General features: G+C 39.3%; 1 protein-coding gene across 1 annotated transcript in view; it reads left to right on the forward strand.

Moving 5' to 3' along the window:
* LOC122747981 (selection and upkeep of intraepithelial T-cells protein 2-like) overlaps positions 1–23,161 on the forward strand; it is an 83,771-nt gene that overhangs the window by 10,069 nt on the left and 50,541 nt on the right. Inside the window, exons 2-3 of the mRNA XM_043993733.1 lie at positions 11,857–12,201; positions 16,942–17,295. Coding sequence (XP_043849668.1) covers positions 11,946–12,201; positions 16,942–17,295 — 610 coding nt within the window. The 5' untranslated portion in view covers positions 11,857–11,945. The remainder of the gene's footprint in view (positions 1–11,856; positions 12,202–16,941; positions 17,296–23,161) is intronic.

The raw sequence follows: 23,161 nt of genomic DNA on the forward strand, positions 1-23,161 counted from the left end.
ATAAACCATGAAGATGGGCTCCATCATGAGCCTTTATTAGGTATCCTATGGGTTTCTTGTACAATTTGCTGTGTCATTTACAGCTCTCTGAAGCTGATGGACATTTGTAAAAACTTCCCCTGACCTATTAACAGAGGTACAACAGGACTGATTAATAAGAGCACAGGTTCCCCCTGAAGCAACAAGTGAGAAGATCCAAAGCCAATCAATTGTGCAGGACTTTCAATCTCTTCCCAAAGGAAGAAGGCAGCTTTAGTTGTCTGAGCAATGACTTAAGTTATATCCCAAGCTAACCTTTCAGCCTCAGCAGAAATGTTTCTAATTGAATCATTTATTGCCATCATTCTAAATGTGGGTGCAATGGCCCAAAAGAACATCTGTGCAGCATTGGAGGTGGCCACATAATTAGGTCTGGATCTCTTTTGTTATGTATTCCACCAGGCACCTAAATTTCTAGCACTTGTTTATTCTATGAGGCCTATAGAGTGGTCAAATACCTATAGAAGTGGAGCCATGTTGGTAATTCCCACATGTACCAGGCCAACATGAGGGAAGAAAGAAGTAAGCTGATGTATTACAGATATGAAATTGTTCTGGGATCACCAATCCACATATTTATTCTGGGCTTAATGGTGAATGAATAGTCACAACTGGAAAAGTCATGTTTTCAGAGTCTCTACTATCAAATCTAAAGAGGTGGGCTTTAGCGCAAGTGAATTTGTAAGGGGCTAAAATTCTAGCTAGTCTGTCTAAAATCTAATGAGTGGTCACCAATAAATTATAAGCCTTAGCAAGACTCAGACTTTTCAGCATTTATTAAGGAGAATAAGAATTTGGTGAAGAGAGAGAGAAAGAGGCCTACATTCAGCTGTCTATCTCGGGGAGCTACAGTTCTCCTGCTCTGCTCTCCATGAGAGTCCTGGCGAAAGATAGTGAGAGAGGCAGCCTCGCCCCTTCTTCCTCTCACAAGCAAATGTCACTTCCTGACGCCAAAGAAAAGCCACATGGCTTGCCCTCAGATGCCTTCTCCTCATGGCAGAGCTTTCCTACAGTAGCTCTCCAGCAGGTGGCATCATTCTAATCATTACACATTTTTCATGATCTCCTTCCTATGTAGCTCCTGGGCTCTTATGTTTCTTAACACATACACCAAAGATAGGAAGAGGTTTAATAAGTGGGAGTGGGGAGATCTAATATTAATAGAACATATTAAATGATGCATAAAACTGGAAATTTTCAAGAGGTTTAAAAGTTACCAGGGCTGGTCATAACCATTTATGTGGTTTCCAATTATTTCTAGTAATTTCACAAAAGACAAATATAAAAGAGGCAAATGGCCTATTTGGAAACATGTGGTCACTGTCTTTACCTGAAAGTTGTGGTATTGTTTCATTTGGGTAAACATAAATAGGTACCCAGGAGAGAAGAGAGCTCATATGGAGTTGTTGGCAGACCCAACACCCATGAGGCCCAATAGCTCTGGCTCTGTGTAAAGTATGTCCCACATGACTATGAAGTCTAATATAGCATTATCCTTTGGCTAGCCATCATAAAAAGAGGGACCTGAAGAGAGCACTTGTATTGATAAGAAAGCAGAACAGATATCTCCTACTATGAAGTATGTGGCTTCTCAAGGGATTGAGGAAATGACAGTGGCAGGATTAGATTGCCTAAATATAACAAGAGTTAATCACACACATATCTTGTATAAAATGATAAACAGGTTTGCCCAGGCTTAGGTTTTTAACAGGGATTATAGACGTATTACAAGGGGAGTGGTTACAGGTGAAAATAATGCCTTGATCCCTTAAAGCATCAATTACATGTGAAATTCCCTCAATAGCTACCCTAGATAAAAGATACTATGGAATGAATGGTAGGGGGCCTACTTTGGTCTTAAAGGCAACAGGGATAGCAGATTTAAGGTGTCCCACATCAGAAGATAAAGAAGGCCAAAGTGAGTCAGGAAGATCAGAAAGGATTTCAAATGTATTCCCCACTGTTTCCAGAGTATCTGGAATTAAGATTGGGATCAGGTGGAGGGATTCCTCTGGTAATTGTAGGTACCATCAGAATAACAAGATATGGCTGCCCTAAATTTACATAGAGACCCCAGTAAATTTGCAGAAGAGTTAGGCGTAAGGAGAAATGAATGTTCCAATATAAGTGGGCCCAAGGATACCATAAACAGAGGTAGCTTAGAAACATTCTGAGGTTTCCCTAAAATTCCAACTACTTTTCAAGATTCAATAGAAGTACATTCAGAATCAGGTCTGCTCACTAGGACTGATCTTGAGGCTCCTGTATCTAAATAAACAGTCATAATAAGCATCCCCTACTTAGGTTTACATGGGGTTATTTTGGGGAGGTAAATGGACTGGGATATAGGGGTTAGGCCATCAGCGTTTGGGAAAGAGAAATCTTTAGTTTCCACAGTCCTTTCTCCTCCCCTAAACCTTCAGGAATCACTATTCCTGTGGGAGATTCTAGAATTAATTTGTTTTCTCTAATAGCCCCCAGGATCACTAAAATTCATTTCTCTAATGTCTTGCTTCTTGTCCTACAATGCTTCAAAATACAACCACTCCTATTGCAATAGAAACACATGATACTGGGTCTCTGCCACTCCTACTAGATTTCTGGAGTTAAAAATGTTTGGATTGTAATTATTTGCTCAGGGGTTGTGATATGTAATGCCCATTCTTTGTTCCATCCCTTTGTCCTCCTTAAATTTTGTTTGTATATTTCTCTCTATTTTCTCTCTTACCTTTCCTTTCTCTCTTTCTTGTCTTATACCTCCTTCTCCACTTTCTGTCTCTGTTCTCTCTCACATCCATTTCATTCCCCTTCATATGCAGTTATTGCAATTTCTTTTATCTTTTCTATATTCGTGGCATTCCACCCTGCACACTGCTTGTCAAAATATTTGTTTCTGGTAATGATTGATTGACAAAAGGATTAGTAATGATATGTGCATCTCTAGGATTGAGTGGATCTAGGCCTGCATACATAGTATTCTTACAAAATCTATCATAGAATTGGTTAGGCTTTTCCTTCTCTTCCTGAACAGTGTCTAGGAATTTCTGCTAATTACCTGTTTTATTTGCACATACTTCCATTGCTTTGAGTAAAGTTGCCCAGCTTCTTGTAGTTTACTATACTACTCAGGGAAACTAGGGTCACAATGTGGATCCTCTAATGGTCAATGTGCAGCTGACTTTCTGAAGCAACTGAGTTTGGTGTTTCTATAAAATCTTATTTTTTCCCCTGGAGAGAGCAAAATCTCCATGAGATCCAACACATCGCTCCAAATTGGTTGAAATCCCTGAAAAATTGCTGAAAGTGTATGATCATCATTGTTGGATCTTCATTGAATTTAGGAATTTCCCTTTTCCAACTACTAAGATTTGGGAGGCCAAATGGTTTATGCTATCTCAGTACTACTGCAGCACCTCTATGATCACGAGTGACAGCCTCTTGTAGAGGTAAAATGCCCTTAGGTTTTATGTTTGTCTCAAGAGAAACTAGACTCTCAGTGGAGACAGATTTGTGGGGAAAAGGAGCAGGGTATAGAAAAGGAGGCAAAGGGAAAGAAGGGAAAGGGTTAAAAGGGACAGGAGGAGGAACGAGAGGAGGCAGAGCCACTGTTTCTGTGAGGCCAGAAGGAGGAGGAGGAGCAGAAAGGGGAGGGCTGGAAGCTGGAGCAGGAGGAAGGAAGGGAAGGGAATTCTGTACCAGTGAAGAAACCAGAACCAGGGAGTGGGCTGAGAAAGGGTGGGGCCTGGAACAGGAACCAGAGGGAAGCCAGGGGAAGCAGGAGGAAGTGGAAGAAGAGCAGGAATAGGGGAAGGATCAGGATGGGGGGGATTTGGCCTGGGGATGCAGTGAAGATAGGGAAGATAAGGGAGGTGGTGTGGAAGGAGTTAGAGTCAGTTGGACAGGTAGAGAGGGAGATAGAGAAGCTGGAGAGGGAAGGGTTAAGGCAGGTTAGGAGAGTGGAGATGGGTCAAAGATGTGTGGGGGGCACTGTGGGGCACAAGAATAGGCTGGTAAGGTGGGGTGGAGGACTGGGGTAAGGATTGAGCACGTGCCACCAGATGGCTGGGTTGTGGTGGCTGGGTCAGCCAATCTGCTCCAACGATACCAAGAATTTATTTCATTGAGATTTCTATATCCTGTGATGAAATAATGGAATTTAGCAGATACTCAAAGACCCACCTGGAGATTAATCTATACTGATTGAATCAAGTGAGAGTGATTGACTGCTGATTAAGCCTACTTCAAGTTAACTGGATTGTAATCACACCTGGCTAGCCCTTAAGAAGGTATTGTTCTCAGAAACTAGACTGTGAACTCAACTTGAGAACACCTTCAAAGCCAATGGATTTGGATGACGCCAACAAATCAGCTTGAAGCAGTGTGTAAGGACCACCTCTGTTCCAGATATATAAAAAAGCTTCCACAATGAGCTTGCTAGAGAGTTCCTGATTAAAGCAGGCTCATGGAGGAGGACTTCAGGAAGAACCCAATCAGGCTGGAACTCTAGGCTAGACTGGTGCTGAAGCTTCTGATTTAAGGCAACCACAATATAGATTTTAAACATCACAATCCTATGACTAATTTCAAATCCCTCAGAGTCTGATAATTAAAAGAGCCATACTTGGACCATAAAAGGGCCAAACACAGTATAGAGAATATGTATGTGTGTGTGTATATATATATAAACATATATATATATACATACATGTGTATATGTATATATGTATATAAACACACACATATGTATATGTGTGTATAATAATTCCATATAATAATTATATAATCTGTATTATAGATAGATAATATCTATAATCTATAATAATTATATATATATACTCTTTACTGTGTTTGGTCCCTTTATATATAATATATAAAATATGCATATTTTATTTAAAATTATAATATACATAATTTAAAATTACTTTTTCTACACATATAATCTAATGGAATCCACACCTTCTTACCTAACAAATGCAAACTCTATCCTAAAGAACAACAACAAAAAAAATACAGACAGACATACCAAAAAATTTTGTGATGGCCTTTGAGTCTGGGACCCCAATCCTAGGATTCCCCTCTTTCATGGACTCCTTCTGCAGAAGAATTTAAGCTTCACTCATAAGATGAGATGTAGCAAATGCAGGTTAGCCCCAAAGAAGCATTATATTTTCCAGAAGGTTCCTTCTATACCTCTATACCTGCACTGAGAAGACTAAATCAAATAGCTTGAGAGTAAAGCTGACCAAATACTTAGACAGAAACAGACATAAAGACACATATGAAAACTTAGAGACAGGTATATAACAAATGCCAAAAATAGGGACAGACATATGAACACATAAATTCTAACTCAGAAGATGACTGAAGATCAAAATTTCAGGTTGAGGAGACAGTCAAATTCTTAACTTGAAATTTCTCAGAAAAGGACATTTTCCCAGGTGACAAAGATTTCCTTAAATGAGTACTCTAAAGGAAAGGGTGTTTACTAAGAGAGTTCAAATCAGATCTGTCCCTTACCTCAAAAATCTATTCGTGGTCTGCCAAAACTGTTGTAAATAAAATTATAAGAGACACCAGTTCTGGCTAAGCATATTATCAATGTATTAATCTCTACCAGTCAAGGATTGCTAAAAGAACTCCCTGGCTTCTCATGGTCCAAAAAGAGAGTATGGGTACTTTTCTAGGCTTTTTATCCATTTTCAATAAGAGATAGGTCGTAATATATCGATCAAATCTAATTGGTTCATGTAATTAAAGGTGGACTACATCAAGTCAGAAGGACTAAATGTCCCCTTGATTCTGGACAATGTCTCTCTATATGGTAATCAATCCAAACAATTCAGACCCCACCCAGACTGTTCCAGGGCAATGGCTACTATCTGGGTATAGTCCTGAGTGGGACAGTGAGTCTAGCTAAACAGTATGTAACATAAAGGGGAATCTGAAATTCCCCATATACTGGTCATTAATAATTATCTTCTCACAGAACCTGGATGGAGCTTCATCTAGGAAGATCTGTCAGGGTCAAAGGAGGCACAGGGCCAGGAATGTCTATGAATGAGTCTCAAATGTAATCAGCATCCCAGTAGCTATGCTTTTTAATCCCTTCAATGAACATTACCCAACCTACTCCTATATCCCTCTGATAGGTAGAATACTTTAAAAAAAAATTCTTTCTTTAATAGTACTTTATTTTTTCCAATTACATGTAAAGATAATTTTCAACATCATTTTTGTAAGATTTTGAGTTCCAAATTTTTCTCCCTCCCTCCATTCTCTACCCCCTCCCAAAGACAGCAAGTAATCTGACACAGGTTATATAGTATAATCATGTTAGACATATTTCCACATTAGTCAGGTTGTAAAAGAAGAATCAGAACAAAGGAAAAAAAACACAAGAAAGAAGAAACAACAACAACAACAAAACAATCAAAAAGGTGAAAATAGTATGCTCCAACCTCCATTCAGATTCCATAGTTTTTTTTCTGGAAGTGGAAAGCATTTTCTATTATGAGTGTTTTGGAATTGTATTGGACCATTATGTTGCTGAAAGGAGCTAAGTCTCTTACAGTTGATTATCACATAATTTTTCTGTTATTGTGTACAATGTTCTCCTGATTCTTCTCACTTCATTCAACATCAGTCCACTTAAGTCTTTCCAGGTTTTTCTGAAATCTTCCTGTTCATCATTTCTTATAGCACAATAGTATTCCATTACATTCATATACTACAATTTCTTCAACCATTCCCCAATTGATAGCTATACTCTCCATTTTCCAATTCTTTGCCACCAGAAAAAGAACAGCTATAAATATATTTGTACATTGTGGGTACTTTTCTCTTTTTTGATGATCTCTTTGGGATATAGACCTAGTAGTGGTATTGGTTGGTCAAAGGGTATGTGCAGTTTTTTGTTTTGTTTTGTTTTGTTTTTGTGAGGCAATTGGGGTTAAGTGACTTGCCCAGGGTCACACAGCTAGTAAGTGTTAAGTGTCTGAGGCCAGATTTGAACTCAGGTCCTCCTGACTCCAGGGCCAGTGCTCTATCCACTGCACCACCTAGCTGCCCCATGGTATGTGCAGTTTTATAACCCTTTGGACACAGTTCTAAATTGTTATCCAGAATGGTTGGATCAGTTCACAACTCCACTAACTACATATTAATGTTCCAATTTTCCCACATCTTCTCCAACCTTTATCATTTTCCTTTTTTAAAAAATCATATTAGCCAATCTGATAGGTGAGATGGTAGCTTAGAGTAGTTTTAAATTTCATTTTTCTAATCTATAGTGATGGAGAGCATTTTTATATGACTATAGAAAGCTTTAATTTCTTCATACTTCTTCAACTGGCTATTTATATACTTCGACCATTTCTTAATTGGGCAATGACTTGTATTTTCATAAATTTGATTCAGTTCTCTACAATATTTGAAAAATGAGGCCTTTATCAAAAACACTGACTATAAAAATTATTTCATGGCTTTCTGCTTTCCCCTCTCGGTTGCATTGGTTTTGTTTGTGAAAAACCTTTTTTAGTTTAATGTAATCAAAATGAACCTTTCTAAATTTCATAATGTTCTCTATCTCATCTTTGGTCCTAAATTCTTCCCATATCCATAGATCTGACAGGTAAACTATTTTTTCTTCTTCTAATTTGCCTATGGTATCACCATTTATGTCTAAATTATGTGCCCATTTTGACCTTATTTTTGTATATAGTGTAAGATGTTGGTCTATACTTAGTTTCTGTCATACTATCTTCCAGTTTTCCCAGCAGTTTTTGCCAAAGAGTAAGTTCTTATCCCAAAAGTATATCCTAGAGTCTTTGGGTTTATCAAACTGCTATACTCATTTACTACTGAGTTAGAAGCATTCCCAGTAAGATGTGGGGTTAAACAAGGATTCCATTATATCACAATTATTATTCAATATTGTCTTAGAAATGTTAACTTTAGCAATAAGAGAAGAAAAAAATTGAAGGAATTAGAATAGGTAAGAAGGAAACAAAGCCATCACTCTTTATATGATGATATACTTAGAAAATCCTAAAGAATCAACTAAAAAACTACTTGAAATAATTAACAACTTCAGCAAAGTTGCAGGATATAAAATAAACCCACACAATCATCAACATTTCTATATATAACAACAAAGCCCAGCATCAAGAAATAACTTCAATTTAAAATATCTATAAACAGGGAGGCAGCTAGGTGGCACAGTGGATAAAGCACAGGCCTTGGATTCAGGAGAACCTGAGTTCAAATCCGGCCTCAGACACTTGACACTTACTAGCTGTGTGACCTGGGCAAGTCACTTAACCCTCAATGCCCCGCCAAAACCAAAAAATATCTGTAAACAGTATAAAATATTTGGGAGTCTACCTGTCAAGGCAAACCCAGGACATATATGAACACAATCACAAAACATTTTTCACACTAATAAAATCAGATCCAAACACTTGGAAAAAATATCAATTGCTCATGAGTAGTAGGTTGAGCTAATATAATAAAAATGGCATTTATGCCTAAATTAATTTATTTATTCAGTTCCATACAAAACTGCCAAAAAATTATTTTATAGAACAAGAAAAAAATCATAACAAAATTCATTTTGGATAAACAAAAGGTCGCGTATCAAGGGAATTAACAGGAAAAAAAAAAATCAAAGGAAGGTAGCCTACACATACCAGATCTAAAACTGTATTATAAAGTGGCAACCATCAAAACTATTTGGTACTGGCTAAAGAACAGAGTGGTAGATCAGTGGTTTTAGATAAAAATTGCTTATCATTTTAAGGAAAGCTCCATTTATTCTTATGCTCTTTCATGTTTTTGATAGGAATGAGTACTGTATTTTGTCAAAATCTTTCTCTGCATCTATAGAGATAATTATATGATTTATGTTATTTTTGTGATGGATGTGGTTGATTATAATGATAGTTTTCCTAATATTGAATCAGCATGGTGGTGAGGTGGATAGAGCACTAGCCCTGAAATGGGGAGGATCTGAGTTCAAATCTTACCTCGGATACTTACTAGCTGTGTGACCCTGGGCAAATCACTTAACCCCAAATGCCTTAAACATCTGGGGCCATTCACAGTCATCCTAATATATATCTTGCCACTAGACCCAGATGACTCTGGAGGAGAGAGTGAGATTGGTGACTTTGCACCGCCCTCCCTCACTTAAATCCAGTTCAGTGCAAGCCCTGCCATCACCCAGATGTCATAGTCCTCTTTAGGAATGAAGGACAAACAGCAACAACATTGAACTAGTCCTGCCATCATGGTATAAATCCCATCTGGAGACAGTGCATTATTATGGTCATAAATTGCTGTAATCTCTTTGCTAATATTTTTTAAAAAATTTACATCAATATTCATTAGGGAGATTGGTTTATAATTTTCTTTCTTTGTTTTGGCTCTTCCTGGTTTAGATATCAGCAATATATTTGTCTCATAAAAGAAATTGGTTAGCACTCCTTCGCCTATTTTCCCAAATAGTTTATGTTGTACTGGAGTCAATTGTTCTTTAAATGTTTGGTAGAATTCCCTTGTATATCTATTTGGCCCTGGAGATTTTTCTTAGGGAATTCATTGATGGCTTATTAAATTTCTTTTTCTAAAATGGGATTATTTAAGTATTTTCTTTCCTCTTCTGTTAATCTGGGCAATTTATATTTTTGTAAATATTCTTCTATTTCATTTAGATTGTCAGATTCATTGGCATACAGCTGGGCAAAATAGCCCCTAATTATTTCTGCACGCGCGCGTGTGTGTGTGCAAGTGTGTAAGGCAATTAGGGTTAAGTGACTTGCCTAGGGTTACACAACTACTAAGTGTTAAGTGTCTGGTGCCGGATTTGAACTCAAGTCCTCCTGAATCCAGGGCCGGTGCTCTATCCACTATACCATGTAGCTGCCCTGCCTTTTTTTTAATAAACATTTTTATTTATAGTTTGGGGTCCCAATTTTTATTCCTCCCTCCCTCCCCTCTCTCCTCCCTGAGGTGGCAAACAATAAGATATTGGTTATACATGCATGATTATGTAAAACATTACCATATTTGTCATTTTGTAAAAGAAAACTTGATTAAAAGCAAAAAAAAAAAAAAGGAAAAAAAAAGAAAAAAGAAAGAGAGTGAAAAATACCATACTTTAAAGTCTGTTCCATCAATATCAGTTCTTTCTTTGGAGGTGGATAGTATGTTTCATCTGTAGTCCTTTAGGATTGTCTTAGATCATTGTATTGTTGAGAATAGTCAAGTCATTCACAGTTCTTCATCAAACAATATTGCTGTCTCTGTGTACAATGTGATCTTGGTTCTGCTCACTTCACAATACATCATTTCATACATGTCTTTCCAGGCCTTTAATTTCCTCTTCATTGGTGGTGAATTCACTCTTTCCATTTTTGATACTGGCAATTTGGTTTTCTTCTTCGTTTTTTAAATTAAATTAGCCAAAGGTTTATCTATTTTATTGGTTTTTTTATTAAACCAGCTCTTAATTTTATTTGTTAATTCTATAGTTTTCTTACTTTCAATTTTATTCAACTCTACTTTGATTTCCAGAATTTCTAATTTGGTATTTAATTGGGGGTTTTAATTTGTTCTTTTCCTAGCTATTTTAGTTGCATGCCCAATTCATTGATCTCCTCTATTTTATTTATGTAGGCATTTAGAGATATGAAATTTCCCCTATGAAGTACTTTGGCTGCTTCCCATAAGTATTGTGTGTTGTCTCATTATTGTCATTCTGTTTGATGAAATTATTGATTTTTTCCATGATTTGTTGTTTGACTCACTCATTTTTTTTTTAAATGGGGCAATGAGGGTTAAGCGATTTGCCCCGGGTCACACAGCTTGTCAAGTGTCTGAGGCTGGATTTGAATTCAGGTCCTCCTGAATCCAGGGCCAGTGCTTTATCCACTGTGCCACCTAGCTGCCCCAACCCACTCATTCTTTAGGATGATATTATTTTGTTTCCAAATAATTTTTAGTCTATCTTTCCAATGTCTTTTATTATGTATGAATTTTATTGCATTATGATCTGAAAAGGATGCATTTACTATTTCTGCCTTTGTGCATTTGATTGAGGTTTGTATGCCCTAATACATGGTCAGTTTTTGTGTAAGTGCCATATACTTCTGAGAAAATGATATATTCGGGGCAGCTAGGTGGTGCAGTGGATAGAGCACTGGCCCTGGAGTCAGGAGGACCTGAGTTCAAATCCGGCCTCAGACACATAACACTTACTAGCTGTGTGACCCTGGGCAAGTCACTTAACCCCAATTGCCTCACACAAAAAAAGAAAATTATATATTCCTTTCTGTCCTCATTCAATTTTCTCCAGAGGTCTAGCATAACTAACTTTTCTGAAATTCTATTCATCTCCATAACCTCTTTATCATTTATTTTGTGGTTAGATTTATCTACTTCTGAGAAGGGGAGGTTGAGGTCCCCCACTACTATACTTTTGTTTTCTATTTCTTCCTGTAACTCACTGAATTTCCCTAAGAATTTGGATGCTATACCACTTGGTTCATATATGTTTAATATTGATATTACTTCATAGTCTATGGTACCTTTCAGCAAGATGTAGATTCCTTCCTCATCACTTTTAGTTAGATCTAAGTCCCTTATTTCATTGAATCTCTATCTTTTCCCCTGAAAGATGATGCATAATTTTGCTGAGCAGTTGATTTTTGGTTGCAATCCGATTCTGGGCTGCCCTGACCTTGCTCTGAAGGCCATATTCATTCCACCACCCAAATGTTCTCTGATTCTTTTCTGTTTTGTCTCTGGTTCTCCACACAGGAACATTCACAGTATGTGGTCCTCAGGCCCAGTTCACCCTGGCCTGGGTAGGGGAAGATGTCCCACTCTCCTGTCATCTCTCCCCTAAAATGGATGCTCAAGGAATGACTGTGAAGTGGGTCAGAGGTCCATTGGTTGTGCACCTGTACCGCAGTGGGCAGGAGGTGGAGGAAGTCCAGGCCCCTGCATTCCAAGGGAGGACAAAGATGCTGAGACAGGACATGGCTGAAGGGAAGGTGACCCTGAGCATCCACCAGGTCCAGCTCTCTGATGCTGGCCAGTACACGTGCTATTTCCAGGCAGGCCCCTTGTACAGTGAGGCCAGCTTTGACCTCCTGGTAGCAGGTAGGCTCTACCTGAGTCATGGGTTCCCTCTAGAGTTAGAAAGGGCATTCATACTATTGCCATTAGTACAGATCTTTAGAGTATTTTCCATTCATTGTCTCAAGAGAGTCTCCCAACTACCTTTTGGGTTAGTTATTTCTGTAACAGTGAGGATCCAGGCACCCGATGTTTGAGGGCCAAGTCTGTTATGTTTCAACAAGTCAGGGTTCTCTGTTACCTTTAAGATGACTTTAGGGTGTCCAGACTGTCAGTTATTGGCTCAAACCCCCACCAATATGTCCCCTCAATTTTAGAGGCTTTTCTATGCCTTTATTCCATGTAACCACATAATAGATTAGCTTTTATACAGTGATATTTAATCCTACAGTGTCATGATAAAAAATGTACAAGTAACAAATGAGAAAAGGAAAAGCATCAGATCCCTGGCACCTCCCTAATGTTAGGTAAGCTGGGGAAGCACAAAACAAAGCCCCCTTATTCTCCCCACTCCATTTTAAATATTTGCAACCTTATTCAATAGGCAGGGATGCATCATGAACCCAGTTATTGTCCCCAGTTTATAACAATCCTCTAGGGTCACAGGGAGACATGAATGACTGCAATTCACCTCCATTGCCTACAGGAAGGAACCTTAGAGCTGTACAATATCATAAATAATCCCACAGGTTCAGATAAAAATCATAATCATCCCCAAATATAAAGTTTTGAAGATTCAATAAAACAAGGAACATTTAACAAGGATGACAAAATATTAGTGCCTCTAATACCTTGGCCTTTTGACCTTTCTCAAACCTCTCTTAAATAAAAGAAAAAGCAAAGAGAAAAAAAAACAACTGGATGCCCTTGTTGGATGGAAGCACAGGACAGACTTAGCTTCTAAACCACATGGAAGGGCAGTTAGGTGGCACAATGGATAAAGCACTAGCCCTGGATTCAGGAGGACCTGAGTTCAAATCTGGCCTCAGACACTTCACACTTACTAGCTGTGTGACTCTGGGCAAGTCACTTAACAAACTTATTATCCTGCAAAAATAAACAACACAACAAACAACAAATAAATGAATGAATGAATAAATTACATAAATTAATGAATTAATGAATGGATAAATAAATAAAAATATAAATAAACCATATGGAGCTGCCCCAACAAGGAGATCATTCAGGCGCGGAGTTTCCCGATGACAGGCTGGAGGGACTGCTCTCTGGTCCGAACCTCAGAGAACTGGGATAACTATTTTCCCTCTTCTGAAGGTACCAGGCCTGGGCTAACACCTAAGTCCATGCACTGAGAAGAGTGTATAGTGGCTAAGGACTTCTCTCATCTTCTGCCCACATTCTATGCACAATCAGTTCAACCACTAGCATTCACTACATGCTGCTTGTGTGTCCAGGCCAGGGCTATTGGGAAGACAAGAGAAGGCCACATGGTCCTTGCTAATAAGGGGCTTATTGTCTCTAGGGGGAGGTGAATGCTGGAGGTAGGAAAACCTGAGTTCTCATCCAACTTCAGACACTTAGTAGCTATGTGATGCTGGTGAAGTCACTTAACCTCTATCTGTTTCAGTTTCCTCAACTATAAAATGAGGATAATAGTAGCTTCTCCTTCACCCCCCAGGATTGTTGTGAGGGTCAAATGAGATAATATTTGTAAAGTGTTTATCAAACCTATAGTTGTTTAGGTGTTTCACTTGTGTCTCATTCTCCATGACCACATTTGGGGTTTTCTCAGAAAAGATACTAGAGAAATTTGCCATTTTCCTGCTTTACACGTCGCTCTTTCCTGGGCAATATTTGAACGTGAGGACTGCTTCAGATGAGGGGACCAGGAAAGGGTTTCTATGGTCAGTGGCAGGTGAGATGAGCTTTAGAGGATAGGGTACAGTTAAAGAGAAGGAAGGCATCCCACTAACAGGCAGCAAAATCATTGTCATCATTAGTGCTGGCATAGAGGCTGAATAGAGGGTAGATTGGAGTTGGGAGAGACTAGAGGCAGGCAGACCTGCTAGTAGAGTGTTGCACATAATCAACCACATGAGGTGATGAAAGACTGTACTAGAGTGGTGACAGTGTCAGGGGAGAGAAGGAGGCCTATATGAGATGTTTAAAGGTGAAATCCACAGGTCTTGGTAACAGATTGGATAGGGGAAACGAGAGATAGTAAAAAATCCACGATGACTTCTAGGGCATGAGAGTAAGGGACTGAGAGTATAATGTTGCCCTCTACATTCATATTGAAGTTACAATGTGGGGAGGGTCTGGGAGAAAGATGAGTTCTATTTTGGACATATTAAGATTAAGATGGGCGCAGCTAGGTGGTGCGGTGGATAAATCACTAGCCCTGGATTCAGGAGGACCTGAGTTCAAATCCAGTCTCAATCACTTGACACTTACTAGCTATGTGACCTTGGGAAAGTCACTTAACCCTCATTGCCTCACCAAAAAAAAAAAAAAAGATTAAGACAACTACTGGAAAACCACATTGAGATGTCTGACAGGCAGTTAGAGATTTGACATTGAAGGTCAGCAGACAGACTGGGACAATAAAGGTAGACTTGAGAATCATCAGCAAAAATACAGTAAAGAAATCCATGGGAGCTGATGAGATAACTAAGTGAAGTCATATAGAGGGAGAAGAGAAGAGCCCTGGGGACAGAACTCTGAGAGATACCTACAGTTGGAGGGCAGGATCTGGATGAGGATCCAGCAGAGACAGAGAAGGAGCAATCAGGTAGGTAGGAGGAAGACCAGGAAGGGGAGAGGTATCCTGAAAACCTAGAGGGAAGAAAGTATCAAGGAGGAAAGGGTCAGAGGCTGCAGAGAGAATAAAGAAAAGGGGCATTGATAAAAGGCCACTGCATTTGGCTGCTTAGTGATTATTCGTAACTGTGGGGAGAGCAGGGTCAGTGTAATGATGAGGCTAGAAGACAGACTGCAAGGGGTTAATAAGAAAGGAGGAGGAGGGGAAGGGGAGGCACCTATTGTAGAAGGCCTTTTGGAGGAATTGAGCTACAAAAGTCAGGGGCGATATAGGGAGTTAGGTATCCATTTATCCCCATCTGTAAGATGGGGAGACTGAGGCAGACAGTGATTAGATGGCTTGCCCAGAATCACTCAGCTAGTAAGTGTTTGAGATCAAGTTCGAACTCAGGTCTTCCTTACTCTGGTACCAGAGCTCTATGGACTGTGCCACCTAGTGGCCTCATGAGCAAAGGCACATTAGCTGAGGAGCCACTGAGCTGTCCTGTCCAGCCAGTTGTCAGAGCACCAGGAGGGAAGGCAAATGCAATCAACAGGAAGAACAGGATGACACCAGATTATAGAGGGCTTTGAATGCCAGCACAAATCTGAGCTTCACTCAGAAGGAAGTAGAAAACCACTAAAGACGTTTCAGGAGAGGTGTGGTGTGAGGGGCAGCTACATGGTGCAGTGGATAAAACACCAGCCCTGGATTCAGGAGGACCTGAGTTCAAATGCTGCCTCAGACACTTGACACTTACTAGCTGTGTGACCTTGGTCAAGTCACTTAATCCTCATTGCCCCACCAAGCGGCGGGGGGAGTGGTATGGTCACTTCTAGGCATAAATAACATAAGCTCAGAGCCCAGCCTGAGTGGGAAGGGGGGAGATTGGACACTTTGGGGAGTGGAATAATAGCATTGACACACTTTCCTCAGAGTCAATGCTTATTGTTGATTCCTTTAAAATGTTCAGAGAAAGATGTAGAGAGTATTTCAGAGTGAGGCTGTGGAAAAATGAGGCACCCACTGGATCAGGGTGGAAAATGACCAAAAGAAGGAGTCTGAAAAAGGGAGAATGGACTTGCCTGCAGTCAAACAGGAGGGCAATGGTAGAGCCAGGTCCAGAAGTCAAGTCTCCCAACTCTCATAGACTCTCATTTCATTACAGTTCTGAAGTGTTCTGTTCAAGTCTGGATATCTCTAGGAGGGACTGGCATATTAAGCCACACTCTGTCATGAAACCTTAGCAGAAATGAGTGGATTTTCCAGTGGTAGCTAGGGGAGATCCAGAATAGGGAACCAGACAGACTTGTACATCTATCCAGATGACCAGACCCCCCCCCCCACAACTCCCTAGTGAGCTGAATTACTAATCATAAATACTTTACCTGGTTCTCTGGGCACCCCCTCCTTCTATTTCTTTTTTTTAATTATGATTTTTGACAGGCAATGAGGGTTAAGTGACTTGCCCAGGGTCACACAGCTAGTAAGTGTCAAATGTCTGAGACTGGATTTGAACTCAGGTCCTCCTGAATCTAGGGCCAGTGCTTTATCCACTGCACTACCTAGCTTCCCCTCATCCCCTCCTTCTAACTCAGCTCCACGGCCAATAGAGTATTAGGGCCAGGCAAACACCAGCCCAGGAGCCTGGGCTCCCTCTGCACTTGTAAATTACCTATGGGTAGTAGCAGAGCAGAGTTTAATGCAATGCCTCCCTTCAGGTCACTGATGGCAGCTGTTTCCTTCCTGTTCACATCCCTAACCCTCCAGCATCCACAGAGCTCCCCTCTCTTTCTGAGTGTACAAAGTAGTCAGGAGAAACAATGTCTAGTCTATAAGGGGATCACAGGAAGAAAAGGGATTTGCTCAGAAGATAGCCCACAGCAGATTATCAGCTGATCCAGAGGTCAGGACTTCATCTCCTGGGTCACACAACCACAAAAACAAATTCTGTGCATCCTTGGCCTATGTTGTCCTCTGATTTTCTTCTTCTCTGTCCCTAGAATGTCAGAAAGAACAATTCTCAGTGACTGACCCTACTCAGCTCATTCAGGCCAAGCAAGGAGAAAACATTACCATATCCTGTGAACTCTCCACTAAGAAAGATGGTCAGGACATGACTGTGAACAGCTTCAGAAACCAGACCCTGGTGCACAGGTACCCCAGTAGGGAGAATCTGGAGGAATCCCAGAGGGTTGAATTCCAGAGAAGGATGGAGCTGCTGAAACATGACATGGCTGAAGGGAAGGTGACCTTGAGGATCCACCAGGTCCAGGTCTCTGATGCTGGTCCATATACTTGCTATTTCCATTCATCTAGTTATCACAGTGAAGCCCACATAGAACTTCAGGTAGCAGGTAGGTCCCATGTCATTTATGAGTTACTCCTGAATCTCAGGCTATTAGAGCTGGAAGAGATTTTAAAGAGCATCAAGTAAAAATCCCTTTATTTAACAAATGATGAAAATGGGACACTGGAAGGGGAGGGACTTTGTACAAGATCATACAATTTGGAAATGTCTAGGTTGAGAAAAAGACTCAGCTCTTTTAACCCCAGATCTGGCCATTTTATTCTCCATCGACAGCCCTCGTGTCCTGCATGTTTGAATTCACAGGCTTTGAGAAAGGAGCAAACTCACTTTGGGAAGTAAGCCTTGATTTATGGTTTCAGTTCTCTTCCTTCACTTTGATCCTTCAGGCCTGGTGTTTCCCTCTAAAAAAATTTTGGAGGCTTCCCCTTTGTCTTGGACCTCAAAAATGGGGGTGATTTTTTGTTTGTTTTGTTTTTGTGAGGCAATTGGGGTTAAGTGACTTGCTCAGGGTCACACAGCTAGTAAGTGTTAAGGGTCTGAGGCTGGATTTGAACTCAGGTTCTCCTGACTCCAGGGCCAGTGCTCTATCCACTGTGCCACCTAGCTGCCCCAAAATGGGGGTGATTTTATTCGCTCTTTCAATGAAACCAGGCCTCACCTGGTCCTCAAAAACCATCCTCTGAGTGGTATATGAAGGATCTGAGGCCTCCTTGACTGTCATCTGCATAGCTTCAATCCATGCTGACCTAGAGACAAATGTTTAGTAGATGCTTTCCCTGTGCTTAGCCCTGTGCTAGGTGAGGCTATAGAGAAGAGAAGGGAAGACCTGGCCTCATGCCTTGATGGAGCTGGAGAGTTATGATGCTTAACCTGCTAAAATAATTTGTACATGGCAGAGTAAATAGAGGGCTGAGCTTGGAGTCAGGAAGAATTAGGTCTAGATGCTACCTCTGACATACTCTCTATGACTATGAGCAAGTCACTGAAACTTTCTGTGCCAACTTCATTACAAAAGACCTTTATAACTGTGCCTACACTGATAAAATCAAAGGTCCTTAGTATATTAATGTATATACCTAGGTCCTCATAATTACCAATTTAATATACTTCAATTCATACTATTTGAATTCACAATAATGTAAAATGTGGTCATTGGTTCCAAACCAAAGGAAATATTCAGTGAGAATTCAAATAATGCAACCACTTCAGGAGATTCCTTCATCAAACTAATCTGGACCTTGTATAATGAAGTGATAAATCATTTGGGACATAATTCAGTTCAATTCCCAAAACTTTTGTTTTGTTTTAATTTAGGTTTATATATGTATGTGTATGCATATGTATATATGTGTTGTAAGGGGCTAAAATTCTAGCTATATTGTCTAAAATATCTGAGTGATCGCCAATAAATTATAAGCTTTAGCAAGACTTTATACTTTTAACCATTTATTAAGGAGAATAAGAATTTGGTGAAGAGAGAGAGAAAGGCCTAGATTCATCTATCTATCAAAGGGAGAGTGCATTTTTAGCTCCACTCTCCACCAGAGTCCTGATGAAAGAGAGCAAGAGAGCCAGCCTTGCCCCTTATTCCTCCCACAAGCAAATGTCACTTCCTGTTGCCAAAGAAAAGCTGCATGGCTTGCCCTCAGGTGTCTTCTCCTCATGGCAGAGCTTTCCTCCGGTAGCTCTCCAGCAGGTGGCGTCATTCTAATCATTACAATCCCCCTTTTGTTTCTTCAAGAAATGCAGGATGTTTCCTTGATGAAACAGTCAAAAATAACAGAATATAATACTCTATGTTAACAAACAATATGTTAATAAGAACATAGAAAAGGGAGAAAGGAAAATTTGTCCAGAGGGGCAGTCCCCCATGAACTGGCACTTTGACACTGGCCTGCAGAGGGAGGGCCTCTGCAGAGAATACATGTTACAAATGGTGTATATAATAACAGAAGGGAAAAAGAAAAACAACAAAACCAAACTTCATTTAAAGTCTTTGAAAGTCTTTTCTCAGATGATTCTTGGGACGTCCTCTGGGTGTAGTCGTGTAATGGAAATCTTTTCAGGGGTTGATGTGTGGATGCTGGTAATCAGCCAGGAAAATTTCTTACAAAATTGAGTTTAACACAACTTTAAAATAGCTTTGTCAATACTCAAATCAAACAATGAGAGCTCTTAAAAACATGTCTAAGGGACATGTATATGCATGTGGTTGTGTTTGTGTATGTGTATATATACACACATACATATACATATGATGGTTAATCTCATAAAATTTTATGTCAAACAATTACTGTGTACAGGTCCCTATACTTTGGTGGAAGACTTAGAAAGTGTTGATAAGATAGGTCCCCCATCCTCAAGTTTCTCAATTTAGGAATAAGGCAACTTGGGATAAGAAAGTAAGGGACCTAACTGGAATATACAGTAATACAAGAGAAGTACACGAAAAAGGTGCGGAATGAAATAAGATATGAAGACTGATGAGGAAGGTGTGACACAGGAATCAGGGAAGGTTCATAGGAGTAGTAGTGTTCATGTTGGAATTTAAAATAAGAGAAGGAGAAAGGGCATTCTTAGCAAAGGGAACTGTGTGAACAATGGCATGGCAGCAGGATGAGCAGGACATTTTAGAGCAAGATCTGGTCCACTCTGACTAAAGCACAGAACACATGGAGGAAGAAGGAATAAGGTTAGAATGGTAGGATGACACCAGTTTGGGGAGCTTTACCCTAGCATGAAGGCTAAGCTAAGTAGGGTGAGCACCACAGCAAATAGCCATGAAGATTTTGGAATGTAGGAATGGCATGAGCAGGGCCTTGTGCAGCGCAGATGAATCTGACAGATAATGGAAAGGTGAAGGGAAGGAACCAAAGTGGGGAAACATGGAGAGAAGATAATGGAAGGTTCCAGGGAGGGGGTAAGGAGCATTTGTGTCAGTGTGGTCTCAGTGAGAATGAAGAGCAAAGGAAGGCTGGGAAAGCTGTTTTGGAGGCAGGATGAAGAAAAATTCACATTGGTTTTGAAGTTTGAGGTTAAGGAGACAGTGCATATCAGAGATTCCACAAATATAGCAGAATGGTTGAATCATGGTGCCTCTGATTCTAAAATGGTGAAATCAGAAGGAGGGGCAGATTTAAGAAGCACAATCATAAACTCTGTATGTGATATAGAGATTTTGAGATGCTGAAAATACATCTGGATGGAGAAGTTCTGAGGAAGTTGGAGATAAGGGTCTTGAGCACAGAAGAAAATCAGCATTGGAAATAGAGATCTGAAAGCCATCTGGTCTGATGTGGTCATTTAAATTATAGGGGGAATCAAATTATTAAGAATACAATCGTGGAAAGAAAAGAAGGGTTAAAGACAGAACCTTGATTAACATCCATCTCTCCTTAGTCAGATGGGGATAATGACCCAACAAAAGAGACAGAGAAGGATTCTTCAGAGAAGTAGGAGCTGGACCAGGAGTGTCTTATCTCTAAGCCAAGAGAGTAGAGTACAGGGAAAATAACTAGGAGGGGTCAAGGGTGACCAATAACATCAGATACTCCAGTAAGATCAAAGACAATGAGATCTCAGAGGAAGTTGGTGGGATCCATTTAATAGAAGGCATATGATGACTTTAAAAAGAACATTTCAATAAAATGGTGTGGGGGAGAAAGTCAGATTAAAGGATTTAGAAAAGAAAGTGTGGTATGAGGCACTAGAGAATTTTGGGGGGGTAGGCAACTTTCTCCCTATTCTTAGAAGTGAAGGGAAAGTTTCTGAAAAGGGGTAAAAACATCCTGGAAAGCCTTTGGTCTGGGGAGTCTTCACCATGCTTTTAGGCCAATGGGAAGGAGCCACTGGAAAAGTAGACACTTGAAAATGTATGAGACAGGGGATGATTATAGAACATGGTTATAGGGGAAGGAAAGAGGAAAGGGGACAGGATCGATGGCACAGGGAGCAGAATCAGCTGGAATGAGCAGGGAAGCCTTTCCTTTTTCAAAAAACCAATTCTCTTTCAATTGCTTATTTTAAAAAATTAATAATAAACATTTTTATTCTTTTTATTCAAAGTTTTGAGTTCCAAATTTGATCCCTCCTTCCCAGCCTCCCCTGGTGCCTCCCTGATGCCATAAGCAATCATATATAGGTTATACATGTACAATTATTGGTCATTTTGTACAAGAAAACTTGAATAAAAGAAAAAAATGAAATAAAGTGAAAATAGCATGCTTCATACTGTGTTTAATAAATATTAGTTCTTTCTTTGGAGGTAAATAATATGTTTTCTCATTAGTCCTTTGGGATTGTCTTGGATCATTGTATTGCTGAGCAGAATTCAGTCACTTACATAATTGTACATGTATAATCTATATCTGATTGCTTATGGCCTCAGGGAGGGGCCAGGGGAGGCTGGGAAGGAGGGATCAAATTTGGAACTCAAAACTTTTAATAAAAAGAATAAAAATGAGTATCAGCACCAAATTTGTCTCATAAAAAGAATTTAGTAGGGCTTCTTCCTTACCTATTTTCCCAAATAATTTATATAGCATTGGGATTAATTGTTCTTTAAATAGGTGGCAGAATTCACTTGTAAATACATCTGGTCCTGGGGATTTTTTCATATGAACTTTATTGATGGATCATTCAATTTCTTTTTTCTAAAATTGGGTTATGTAAGTATTTTATTACTTCTTTTGTTAATCTAGATAATTTATATTTTTGTAGATATTCACCCATTTCATTTAGATTGTCAAATTTATTGGGTTATAATTGGGCAAAATAGTTCCTGATTATCTTAATTTCCTCTTCATTGGTGGAGAGTACACCCCTTTCATTTTTGATACTAGTAAAGTTGTTTTCTTCTTTCCTTTTTTAAATCAAATTAACCAATGATGTATCTGTTTTATTGTTTTTTAATAAAATTAGCTTCTTGTTTTATTTATTAATTAAATAACCATCTTACTTTCAATTTTATTAATCTCTCCTTTAATTTTCAGTATTTCCAAGTTGGTGTTTAATTGGGGATTTTTAGTTTGTTCATTTTCTAGGTTTTTGTTGTTGCATGCCCAATTCTTTGATCTGCTTTTTCTCTGTTTTATTGATGTAAGCAGTTAGAGCTATAAATTTCCACCTAAATACCTCTTTGACCACATCCCATTAATATTGATAAGTTTCATCACTTTCATTTTCTTTAATGAAATCATTAATTGTTTCTATCATTTGTTCTTTGACTCACTTGTTTTTCAGGATCAGATTATTTAATTTCCAATTAATTTTTAATCTTTCAATTGTCCATTATTGAATGTAATTTTTATTGAATTATTATCTTAAAAGGATGTGTTTATTATTTCTGATTTTCTGCATATGGTTGTGAGGTTTTTATGTCCTAATTCATGGTCAGTTTTTGTGAAGGTCCCATGAATTGCTGAGAAGAAGGTATATTCCTTTCTATTCACATTCGGTTTTTTTTTGTTTTGTTTTGTTTTTGGGGGTGAGGCAATTGGGGTTAAGTGACTTGTCCAGGGTCACACAGCTAGTAAGTGTTAAGTGTCTGAGGTCGGATTTGAACTCAGGTCCTCCTGAACCCAGGGCTGGTGCTTTATCCACTGTGCCACCTAGCTGCCCCTCACATTCAGTTTTCTCCAGAGATCTATTATATCTAAATTTTTCAGAATATTATTCTTTTCCTTAACTTCTTGGGGTTTTTTTGTTTGGGGTTTTTTGGGGGGGGTTTTGTTAGATTTATCTAGTTCTGAAAGGGGAAGGTTAAGGTCCCCCAGTAGTATTGTTTTATTATCTATTTCCTCCTGTAACTCTTTCAACTTCTCCTTCAAAAATGTAGATACTACATCATTTGGTGCATATGTGTAAAGGTTTGATATGACTTCATTGTCTATGGTGCCTTTCAGCAAGATGTC

This window comes from Dromiciops gliroides, chromosome 3 (assembly GCF_019393635.1).
Source record: "Dromiciops gliroides isolate mDroGli1 chromosome 3, mDroGli1.pri, whole genome shotgun sequence".
NCBI classification, from domain to species: domain Eukaryota; kingdom Metazoa; phylum Chordata; class Mammalia; order Microbiotheria; family Microbiotheriidae; genus Dromiciops; species Dromiciops gliroides.